Source organism: Symphalangus syndactylus, chromosome 13, assembly GCF_028878055.3.
Source record: "Symphalangus syndactylus isolate Jambi chromosome 13, NHGRI_mSymSyn1-v2.1_pri, whole genome shotgun sequence".
NCBI classification, from domain to species: domain Eukaryota; kingdom Metazoa; phylum Chordata; class Mammalia; order Primates; family Hylobatidae; genus Symphalangus; species Symphalangus syndactylus.
The window spans coordinates 25,140,323-25,152,905 of record NC_072435.2 but is presented as its reverse complement, the minus strand read 5'-3'; the positions used below and the strand labels follow the sequence as shown (position 1 = coordinate 25,152,905).

The 12,583-nt window shown below is 40.9% G+C and overlaps 1 protein-coding gene across 1 annotated transcript; it reads left to right on the top strand.

Annotated features, from left to right (window-relative positions):
• The first annotated feature begins 635 nt into the window (after positions 1-635).
• Positions 636-5,060, top strand: LOC134732142 (zinc finger protein 665-like). Its single transcript, XM_063614898.1, has 2 exons — positions 636-1,212; positions 1,542-5,060. Exons 1-2 carry the CDS (start codon positions 636-638, stop codon positions 2,336-2,338), a joined length of 1,374 nt encoding a protein of 457 aa, XP_063470968.1. The 3' UTR covers positions 2,339-5,060.
• Positions 5,061-12,583: the final 7,523 nt, after the last annotated feature.

Here is a 12,583-nt window from a genome sequence, read left to right as displayed (position 1 = left end):
TGTTGGAAAGACATGAAATCCATGACATCAAAGATTTTTACTTCAGGGAAATGCAGCAAAATATTCATGACTTTGAGTGTCAGTGTCACAATGATGAAAGAAATTACAGAGAAATACCTGCAATTAAAATTAAAAACATTGCTGGAAGAAGAGATCAAGGTGATGGAAGGAATGCAGGAAATAAGCCAGTTGAAAATCAGCTTGAACTAAGCTTTTGGTCGCATCTGGCTGAACTGCAGGGATTTCAAATTGAAAGGAAAATTTATGAATGTAATCAAATTGAGAAGTCTGTCACCAGTGGGTCCTCAGTTTCATTACTTCAAACAAATCTTCCTCGTGTCAATACCAGCATTTCTAATATATATAGGAATGATTTTATGCATCCTTCATTACTCACACAAGACCAGAAAGCATACATTAGGGAAAAACCTTACAAATGTAGTGGTTGTGGCAAGGCTTTTAATCAGAGGTCCAACCTTACTACACATCAGAGAATCCATACTGGACAGAAACCACATAAATGTGACATATGTGGCAAAGGTTTCAGGCGAATTGCAAACCTAGCAAGTCATCATAGAATTCATACTGGAGAGAAACCTTACAAATGTAATGAGTGTGGCAAGACCTTCAATCAGATGTTCAACCTTACTACACATCAGAGAATCCATACTGGACAGAAACCATATAAATGTGATATATGTGGCAAAGGTTTCAGGCAAATTGGAAACCTAGCAAGTCATCATATAATTCATACTGGAGAGAAACCTTACAGATGTAACGAGTGTGGCAAAACCTTTAATAGGATGTTCCACCTTACTAGACATCAGAGAATCCATACTGGACAGAAACCATATAAATGTGATACATGTGGCAAAGGTTTCAGGCAAATTGCAAACCTAGCAAGTCATCACAGAATTCATACTGGAGAGAAACCTTACAAGTGTAGTGATTGTGGCAAGACCTTTAATTACAGGTCCCACCTTACAAGACATCAGAGAATCCATACTGGACAGAAACCGTATAAATGTGATATATGTGGCAAAGATTTCAGTCAGAATTCATACCTTGAAAATCATCAGAGAATTCACACTAGAGAGAAATCTTACAGATGTAATGAATGTGGCAAGACCTTTAATAAGATGATCAACCTTACTACACATCAGAGAATCCATACTGCACAGAAAACATATAAATGTGATATATGTGGCAAAGGTTTCAGGCAAATTGGAAACCTAGTGAGCCATCATAGAATTCATACTGGAGAGAAACCTTACAGATGTAATGAGTGTGGCAAGACCTTTAATAGGATGTTCCACCTTACTAGACATCAGAGAATCCATACCGGACAGAAACCATATAAATGTGATATATGTGGCAAAAGTTTCAGTCAAAATTCATACCTTGAAAATCATCAGAGAATTCACACTGGAGAGAAACCTTACAAGTGTAATTGGTGTGGCAAAGCCTTTAGCGTGCACTCAAACCTAACTAAACATCAGGTCATCCATACTGGAGAGAGACCTTATAAATGTAATGAGCAGGGCAAGGCTTTTTTTTCAGAGTTCAAATTGTAAAACATCACAGGATTCATTCTGGAGAGAAACAAAACAAATGTAATGAATGTGGTAAGGCATTTATTCAAAATTCAAGTCTGGTGGACCATCAGAGAACTCACACTGGAGAGAAACCTTACAAATGTAATGAGTGTGGTAAAACCTTTATTGGGCATTCAAGCCTAACTAACCATCAGGTAATTCATACTGGAGAGAAACCTTACAAATGTAATGAGTGTGGAAAGGCTTATATGAAGTGGTCCCACCTTAGACACCATGAGAGTATTCATACTGGAGAGAAGCCATACAAGTGTACCAAATGCGGCAAGGCCTTTAGACAACGGGCGGACATCAGGATTCACCAAAAAATCTATGCTGGAGAGAAACCTTACAAGTATGATGAGTATGGAAAAGCCTTTACCCAGGCCTCTCACCTCACTATACATCAGATCATCCATACTGGAAAGAAACCATATGAATATGATACATATATGGCAAAGTCTTCAGTCAAAATTCACATTTCGAAAGTTATCGTAGGATTTGTACTGGAGAGAAGCCTTACAAATGTGTGTGGCAAGGTCTTCAGTCAAAATTCACACCTTGTAACTCGTCTGAGAATTCACACTGGAGAGAAATCCTACAGATGTCATGAGTGTGGCAAAGCCTTTACTCGAGGCTCACGCTTCATTAATCAGCAGATAGTTCATACTGGAGAGAACTTTCCAAATGTACTGAATGTAGCAAGGCTTTTAAGCAGGGCCCTAAACTCAGGACTCACCAAATAGATCATAATTGTAAATGCAATGAATGTAGCAGTGTTTTCAAGTAGTGCTCACTACTTGTTAGATAACAGTATCTAATATATCTTGGGGCAAAGGCACACAAATGTAATGTGTGTGACAAGGATTTTATCTGAGGATCAGAAGTTGGGGAACAGAATAATTCATACTGGGGAGAAACCTTAGAAATCCAATGAGCATGGGAAAAACTTTACCATGAGTTCAAGTACTACGTGACATCAGAGAATTCATATTGAAGAGAAACCATGTAAATATAAGGTATGTGGCAGATGCTCTATTCAGGCTTCACAGTGCACTGGACATCAGAGTATACATCTTTTGCCAGGCACGGTGGCTCACACCTGTAATCCCAGCACTTTTGGGAGGCTGAGGTGGGAGGATCACCTGAGGTCAGGAGTTTGAAACCATCCTGGCCAACATGGCGAAACCCTGTCTTTATTAAAAATACAAAAATTAGCTGGGCATGGTGGTAGGTGCCTGTAATCCCAGCTACTCAGGAGGCTGAGGCACGAGAATTGCTTGAACCCAGGAGGCGGAGGTTGCAGTGAGCTGAGATTGCACCACTGCACGCCAGCCTGGGCGACAGAACAAGACTCCATCTCAAAAAACAAAACAAAACACAAAAACAGAGTATACATCTTTTAGAGAAATCATAAAAAAGTTACATGCATGCTAAGGCTTTTTTTTTTTTTTTTTTTTTTTTTTTTTGAGACAGAGTCTCACGCTATTGCCCAGGCTGGAGTGCAGTGGCCTGATCTCGGCTCACCACAACCTCTGCCTCCTGGATTCCAGCAATTCTACATCAGCCTCCCAAGTAACTGGGACTACAGGTGCACGCCACCACACCCAGTTAATTTTTGTATTTTTTAGTAGATAATGGGGTTTCACCATATTGGCCAGGCTGGTCTTGAACTCCTGATCTCGTGATCCACCTGCCTAGGCCTCCCAAAGTGCTGGGATTACAGGCGTGAGCCCTTGCGCTCGGCTCATGCTAAGTCTTTTACCCAGTGGTCAAAACTGGCACATCACAGGATTTATACTGGAGAGCAACCTCACAAATGTAATGAAAGTGGTAAGGCTTTTTATCAAATGTGCTTGTCTTTGGGGTCATGAGAAAATTCATACAGAATCTATTAAAAATGTACGAAACATGGAAAGACCTTTAAGCAACAGTGATGTAATGAAGGTGGTAGTTTTTTAAACGAACTCCCACAACAGCCTACACACCATAGAATTCATACCAGGAATCACAAAGTCTCTAATTTTCCAAAGTTAACTGGAAATATTACAAACTGCAGAATAATTCCAGGCCAAAATATGTTAAATTCATAACATGATGTATATCAAGGGAAAAAAGGACATGTGGAAAATGACACATTATCTTCAGTGTATAAAATATTCGTTTATGTGAAGTTTCTTGGAAAGGTTACACTACTATTCCTGGTTTCCGTCTTGATGTTTGAGATCTGTTGATTTTATGCTTTTTTTACAGGCCTTTCATTATGATCTTTGGGAAGGAATCAATAAAATGATAGGGCCTACTTCATTAGGTGTGGTTCATTCCTATTCATGCTCCCTGGAAGAACAAGAAGGCTGAATTTTGAAATTTAATATTGTATGAATTAGCGTCAGGGAGAGGTGGAGAATAATACAAAACTAAAAGTCATGCTTATTGTGCTCAGTGTGCCCTTCTCCAGAGGGCCGCTGGCTTATAGGAAAGGATTGCTGCTCTACCAGTTGACCATGAGATGGCATGCCAGGACACTAAGACACTGGAGTTTTTGTTTGTTTGTTTGTTTTTGAGATGGAGTCTTGCTGTCTTGCCAGGCTGGAGTACAGTGGTGCAATCTCGGCTCACTGCAACCACCACCTCCCAGGTTCAAGTGATTCTCCTGCCTCAGCCTCCTGAGTAGCTGGGACTACAGGTGTGTGCCACTACCCCCAGCTATCTTTTACATTTTTAGTAGAGACAGAGTTTCACCATGTTGGCCAGGATGTTCTCAATCTCTTGACCTCGTGATCCACCCGCCTCGGCCTCCCAAAGTGTTGGGATTACAGGCGTGAACCACTGTGCCTGGCTGACACTGGGCTTTTTATGAGAGTGATAGATTACTAGGACCTCATTATGTGGTAGAAGTAATGTAGGGGAAATGGCGATCATCTTTTTAAAAAAGCAATAGCTGTTGTATATCAATGACTAATGAAAAATGAGTTATTCTTATAAATTGAAGAAAGAATAGTTATCAAAGAGGGTAGTTCAAGTAAAAGAACCAGGGCTGGGTGTGGTGGCTCATGTTCTGTAACGCCTGCACTTTGGGAGGCCAAGGCAGACGGATCTCTTGAGGCCAGGAGTTCGAGACCAGCCTGACCAACATGGCAAAACCCCGTCTCTACAAAAAATACAAAAATTAGCCGGACATCGTGGTGGATGCCTGTAATCTCAGATATTCGGGAGGCTGGGGGGAGAATCGCTTGAACCTGGGAGACGGAGGTTGCAGTGAGCTGAGATCGCACCACTGCCCACCAGCCTGGGCAACAGAGTGAGACTCTGCCTCAAATAAAAACAAAACCAAACAAAACCTGAATAGCATGTGCACGTGTACATAGACGTTTCACAACTGGCATTATGTTTTGCTACTGTTTTATTCAGAATGTATCACAAGTTTTATGCTTTAATTAATAAAATTTAATCATAACTTTTAATGAATCATGTTTCTTCTGCCACCACAGTTTTATCTCGCCTCAGCTGGATATTTCATAACAGATAGTAATAGTGCACCACCAGGCTCTCTAGGTTGAAGGAGTCTTGCAGGGAAACATGAGGTTTGTGCTTTAACTGTGGCAACTGACATCCACTATCCTCCCCTTTAATTTGTTCCCATCCAAAACTAATCCATCTATTTTTCTTTAATAAGTGATTTTTCAAGTTTGCACTTATTTTTTCCTTTACATTACACTTTAAGTAAGGTCACTGTTATTAGTGCTTTATGTGTAACAACAACCTGTGAGATAAGTACTGATGTTATTCACATATCACAAACGAGGAAACTTAAGGCCAAGATGGTTTAAGGACTCATCCACATCCCTGTAAGTGGGTGAATCAGGATTCACATTTGGCTGCAAAGATGAGTGATATAGTTTGGATCTGTGTCTCTGCCCGGATTTCCTGTCAAATTGTAATCCCCAGTGTTGGAGGTGGGGCGTGATGGGAGGTGACTGGATCATGGGGGCAGATTCCCCTGTGGTGCTGTTCTTGTGATAGTAGGTGAGTTCTCATGAGATCTGGTTGTTTAAAAGTGTGTGGCACCTCCCCCTGTCTCTCTGCCTCCTGCTCTGGTCATGTGAAGTGCCTGCTCCTACTTTGCCTTCCGCAATCATTATAAGTTTCCTGAGGCCTACTCAGAAGCTGAGCAGATACCAGCATCATACTTCCTGTACAGCATGCAGAACTGTGAGCCAATTAAACCTCTTTTCTTCATAAATTACCCAATATCAGGTATTTACCCGATATCAGGTATTTCTTCATAGCACTGCAAGAATGGACCAATACAATGAATGTCTTAACCATGGCACTTCACTAACATGACTAGTTATTTTTTTATTTTTATTTTTTTGAGATGGAGTTTCGCTCTTGTTGCCCAGGCTGGAGTGCAATGGCGCCATCTTGGCTCACTGCAACCTCTGCTTCCTGGGTTCAAGGGATTCTCCTGCCTCAGCCTCCCGAGTAGCTGGGATTACAGGTGTGCACCACCAAGCCTGGCTAATTTTGTATTTTTAATAGAGACAGGGTTTCACCATGTTGGTCAGGCTGGTCTTGAACTCCTGACCTCAGATGATCCACCCGCCTCAGCCTCCCAAAGTGCTGGGATTACAGGCGTGAGCCACCATGCCCAGCATGGCTAGTTATTTCTATCTTTCATGTACTCAATATCTCGACTTAATTTTATTAGTATCTTTTGTCATAGTGGTTTATCTTCACACATAATTGTGACTGTAGTATTATGTCTATATTTTTATTTCATGTGCCAAATTACTATAAATACATATTTAAATAAGATGTAAATACACTGATTACCACATAATCCCAGAAGAAAGATTGTCCAAGATGAAATTGCATTTATTGACCCAAGAATGGTTCACTATTTATGATGGAGAGAGATTTTCCTCAAGCAAGGAACAAGATTCAAATGATACCAGCTGTTGAAATAATTGCACTATATTGTGGTGAGCTAAGCTATTGAACCTGAAACGTAAGACATAAAACATTGGCCAGGTGCGGTGGCTCAGGCCTGTAATCCCAGCACTTTGCGAGGCCGAGGCGGGTGGATCACGAGGTCAGGAGATCGAGACCATCCTGGCTAACACAGTGAAACCCCCCTCTCTACTAAAAATACAAAAAATTAGCTGGGCATGGTGGCACATGCCTGTAGTCCCAGCTATTCACGAGGCCGAGGTGGGAGAATCGCTTGAATCTGGGAGGCGGAGTTTGCAATGAGCCAAGATTGTGCCACTGCACTCCAGCCTGGGCAACAGAGTGAGACTCCATCTCAAAAAATAAATAAGTAAAAAAAAAAAAAAAAACATTTTAGCGTACAGATTAAATTATTGATTTTAGATAATATAATTATTTGTTCATTAATGGATGGCTACTAACAGCAACTTTATTATAATTAATGTAATAATTGAAATATACTCAAAAGATGTAAAATTGTACCTGGAAGGTATGGAAATGTGTTCATTAAGTAAATTGATATAGTTAGATTTGTGGTGAGTTCAGAGTTAACACTGGAATTTAAAAAAACAGGTTTGTTGAGATCTAATTTATATCCATAAAATTGTTTCATTTTAAGTATATAATTCAATGACTTTTAATACACTTGCTATAAGTTGTGAAACCATCCCCACATTCAAATCTTAGAACATTTCTATCAGCTGCCCCCGAAAAATTTTTAACAAAAAAAAGAAAAATATCACATGATATATTTGAATATGTAAACCGCCGAAGTTATATTGGTATGAAAGCCACATTGGTGACATTAACGGTTTCTGAAATGTTTCTTTTGTGAACTCCAGAGGGAAGTTACTCTCACTGTAGTCACCAGACAATAGAGATGTCCTGTTTAAATGCAATTATTGTCTCCGTTTAGCACATGGTAAGGCCATCATTGGAGAAAAGACGCATATTCTGGCCACGTTCACCCAGACACATAGTTTCTGTAATAATGAGATCACTGTATTCCATTTTTAACGTCATTGTATGCATAGAGGTTTTACAATAATTACTCTATTATCCTGAAGATAATATCAGGGACTCTTGTGTGGCAGGTAAATCAGAGTTTAAAACCATAGAAAAGTTTCATCTCACACTGAATGCTACATAGATACAATATCAATAATCACCATCAGGGAATGGTGTAGGGGACAGGACCTCTAGTCTGTATCTCAGAAATTATTTCTCCTACTTTTGTATCTTCGCCACAGGAATAGTTTCTACTCCAGAGGAATCTCCTTTTTCAGATGTGAGCACTCAGAGACCCGGCATACTCCTGTTTCCTTTACCTAAAGACTGCCTCACCTTCTAAAATAGAAAATACTCATCTGATTTCTTCTTACTGCCAGGACTTTGGGCTTAGTGTGACGTCCTAGGGTGTGTGTGGGGAGGGAGCCAGCCAGTCTCTGAGGTATGAGTTTGTCACTCTGATACACCATCTTTTCATAGAACCACAATGGTCGATTCACCATGAGTGCATGCTTGGTGAGGTGACAATACTTCTGAAAAATTGTTTTCATTACCAATTATCAGAAACAACTTCAAGTTCCTAATGAACATCACCAAAGAGGTATTTGGAGTGTTTTGTAGAGGCCATTCTATTTCCAAGATCCATGAAGACAGACTGTGGCTCTTATGGAGGAAGCAGAAAATGCTGAGGTCTGAACACTTGACAGACAGTAATGCGGAAAATCTTTGTATTTGCCTATTGGGTTTGTGTATCTGCTTCAGTGAAATGTTCTTAATGTTTTTGCCTTTTTCTAATTCATTTTCAATAGACTTTTTAAACAGCAGTTTTAGGTTTACAACAAAATTGAGTGGAAGGTAGAGATTTCCCATATACACTGTACCCCCACACAAGGACAGCCTCCCCCATTATTAACAACCCACCAGAGTGGTACATTTGTTACAATCAGTGAATCTACATTGACGTATCATTATCACCCAAAGTTAACAGTTTACATAAAGGTTCACTTTTGTGTTGTATAGTCTGAGTTTGGACAAATGTATGATGACATGTATTCACCATCATGGTGTCACACAAGGTACTTTTACTGTCCTCAAAATCCTCTGTGCTCCACCTAGATTGTCTTCCTTCTTTCAGTTCCATCACTTGTTTCACATATTTTGCAGCTCTCTGTCCTATACTGTCAACTATTCCCAATTAATTATCACCCTCCTATGAAATTACACATCTCTGCCCTTTGATATCAGGCATGGCCCTTGACTTGAGGCAACGCTTCAAGTCAAGGATTGAAATTCCTTGCCCAATTTATGATAGGCTTGGCTTTGTGCGTTGCTTGGCCAGTTTGGTGTGAATAGAGATGACTTGTTTAAATTTTTAAAATTTTTTTTTTTTTTTAATGAGAAACTGTCAATAATTTGGAGAAACTGTCAACTTATTTGTTGATTGCCCCTGTCAGTTTTCTCGAATTAATTTATAATCATTTAGACTATTTTCAGCTCCTTAAAAAATTATCATGGGTATGTCCTTTGGTTGATATAAGCCACCTTCCTCAAGTAGCTCAATGTCATTCTTGTAGCTTTTTTCTTTATTCTTAGGAATAAAGAAATGCAGGAATGATATAAAATCCTTCTCTGCTCAGAGAAAATAACTAAAACTCCCCCAAAGGCAGTTGACTCACCAGGGTTCTCAAATGACTTGGAAATCAGGGTAACATGCAGATTCCCAGGCCGCATTAGGCCCAGCTGAATTCATCTGGACAGTGCTTTTGTTTTCAACAGTTTTACTGAGGTGCAGTTGATACATAGTTATGCACTGCATAACAATGTTTTGGTCAATAAAGGACTGCATATACAATGGTGGTCCCATTAGCATACTGTATTTTTACCATACCATTTCCATGCTTAGATACACAAATACCATGGCGTTACAACTGCCTATGATAGCATGCTGTCCCCATTTGTAGCCTAGGATCAACAGTCTATATGGTGAAACCCTGTCTGTACTAAAAATACAAAAATTAGTCGGGCATGGTGGTGCGTGCCTGTAGTCCCAGCTGCTTGGGAGGCTGAGGCAGGAGAATCGAACCTGGGAAGCGGAGGTTGCAGCGAGCCGAGTCTATTGTAAATTACTGTATAAAGTCTATATGGTTTAGCCTAGGTGTGTACTAGGCTATCCCATTTAGGTTTGTGTAAGTACACCCTATGATGTTAGCACAATGATGAAATCAACAAATTTCTCAGCACACATCCTCATCATTAGGTGACCCATGACTGTGCTATAAAAGGCTGCACATATTGAGGGTGGGGTCAGCTTGGGGCCCCACTTGCTCAGGGGGCAGGCTCTACCCAGAGAGCTGGCACCCCTCAGCTACGTGCATCCATCCTTAGGCAGGGCAAACTCAAGAGTCATCTCTACTCCCTGCTGCGCGCAACCCTTTGAGTACCTGGTTCTGCCAAGAAAGCTACAAAATTGTGCGGCTCCAGGGCAGCAACTCGTGGATCGTGCTCCCGAAGCTCGGTGAGAGAAACTTGCATGTTTGAATTTAAATGGAAGCTAGAAGAGGCTTCATTTGCTTCTTCTAACCCTCTCTTTTCTCTGCTACTAATATAGTATGTCCTGATAAGAGACTGAATTTTACCCTGAATCCCAGCATCACATTGTGGAACTAAGAGGTGAATAATGATAGTTCTGAGGAAGAAATAAATGTTTGTTCTTGCAAACCTCTGAGAATTCAAAGATACTCGCTACCACATTACAACTTCCAGAAAGCCGAAAGTACACTTTCAATGACCTGTTTTTTTCTTTACTCACCTTAACCTTCCAAATCCACAGTTACAGATAGTAGCTCATTATCTCCACTAATTGTAGTAACTTTGAAATCTGCATTTGAGAATTCTCTTCATATTATTAGTTTCTTCCCTTCCATTTTGTATGTTCTACTTCCATTACAATAACCATTTATTTTAGGCCGGGCGCGGTGGCTCACACTTGTAATCCCAGCACTTTGGGAGGCTGAGGCGGGCGGATTACAAGGTCAGGAGTTCGAGACCAGCCTGGCCAACATGGTGAACCCCTGTCTCTATTAAAGATACAAAAAATTAGCTGGGCGTGGTGGCACACGCCTATAATCCCAGCTACTCTGGAGGCTGGGGCAGAAGAATCGTTTGAACCCGGGAGGCAGAGGTTGCAGTGAGCCAAGATTGCACCACTGCACTCCAGCCTGGGTGACAGAGTGGGACTCTGCCTCAAAAAAAAAGAATAACCATTTATTTTTAATTCATCTAGAAATATATTACCTTTTATTATGTGACCACCCTCAATGAACTATTTGTTCTCTCACTTATAACTTTACCCAATTGGTTTATCATCATCAGATATTTGTAAATATCTTCAAGAAACTTGCCCTCCTTCACTCTGCCTCCTTCACCTTACTAATCCTCAGAATCAGATATGCTCAGTTACTGACTATGGTCCCCTTACAACCAGGAAGTTCACACTGATGACAAAAAAAAAAACAAAAAGAAAAGCCCAAGCAAACAAACAAATTTTAAAAAAACCTCTAGGTTTAGGGGCTTTGTATTAAATTTGAGTTAAAATAAAATTGCCGACGTTCATCTAAGGGTGCTGTTTCCCAATTTGTCATACGGTAATGGAAAATTTCTTCCAGCTGGGGTGTTTGGACCACTTCCTTTTAAAGTGATTATTATATGGTTAAACTATCTTGGTATTGGTTTTATGTTGTCGGCTTTGTTGTTCTCTTTTCTTTCGTTTCCTTTGGGTTTTTAAGTGGCTCTCTTTCAATTCCTTTTTTGGTTTTAGTGTTAACTATAACCAAATTTTTAGCATTTGCTTTAGGGGTTATACTATACAGCTTATCACAGCCTACCTTCCAGTAATTCCATACGACTTCATGTAGAGCATCAGATCCCGACCCATGTATACCTTCATTTCACAACTGTTGGTGTGTGTGCCGTCATTATCGTACATCTAACTTCCAGATAACCTACAAGCGGCTCCAGGGCAGCAACTCATGGATCATGCTCCCGAGGCAGATTATTTTCTAAACAGTTACATTTTAAAGAAATTTAAAAGGAAGAAATACATTTTAAAATTACCCATGTGGGGCCAGGCGTGGTGGTTCACGCCTGTAATCCCAGCACTTTGGGAGGCCGAGGCGGGTGGATCACGTGAGGTCAGGAGTTTGAGACCAGCCTGACCAATAAGGAGAAACCCCGTCTCTACTAAAAATACAAAATTAGCCGGGCATGCTGGCGCAGGCCTGTAATCCCAGCTACTTGGGAGGCTGAGGCAGGAGAATCACTCGAACCCAGGAGGCGGAGGTTGCAGTGAGCCGAGATGGCACCATTCCATTCTAGCCTGGGCAGCAAAAGCAAAACTCCATCTCAAAAACAAAAAACGAAAAACAAAAAAACAAACAAACAAAAAATTACCCATGAGGTTACTATTTCTGGCACTCCTCATTCTTTTGTGTAGATCATGTGTTATGAAACACAAGTCAAATATGAATTACTGAGAGAGGAGGCAGGGCTTGGACTCCAGACCAGATTGAAAACTAGCTGAAACAGGGAAGAGGCAAAAGCACCTCTCCATAAGACACGCCCTCCATTGCCATGTCAGTTTACCACTGCCATCGCAACACCTGGAAGTGACCACCCCTTTCCACTGCAATGACCTGGAAGTGACCACACCCTTTCTAGAAATTTCTGAATAACCTGCCCCTTAGTTTGCATGTAATTAAAAGTGGGCATAAACATGACTGCAGACCTGCCTCTGAGCTGCTCTCTGGGCACACTCCTTTTCGGGTAGCCGTGCTCTGCAAGGAGCCGTTCATCTGCTGCTGCTGTTGCCGCCGCTCCAATAAAAGTTGCTACCCCACTTTGGGAGGCTGGGGCAGGTGGATCACCTGAGGTCAGGAGTTTGAGACCAGCCTGACCAACATGGTGAAGGCCCGCCTCCATCTCTACTAAAAATG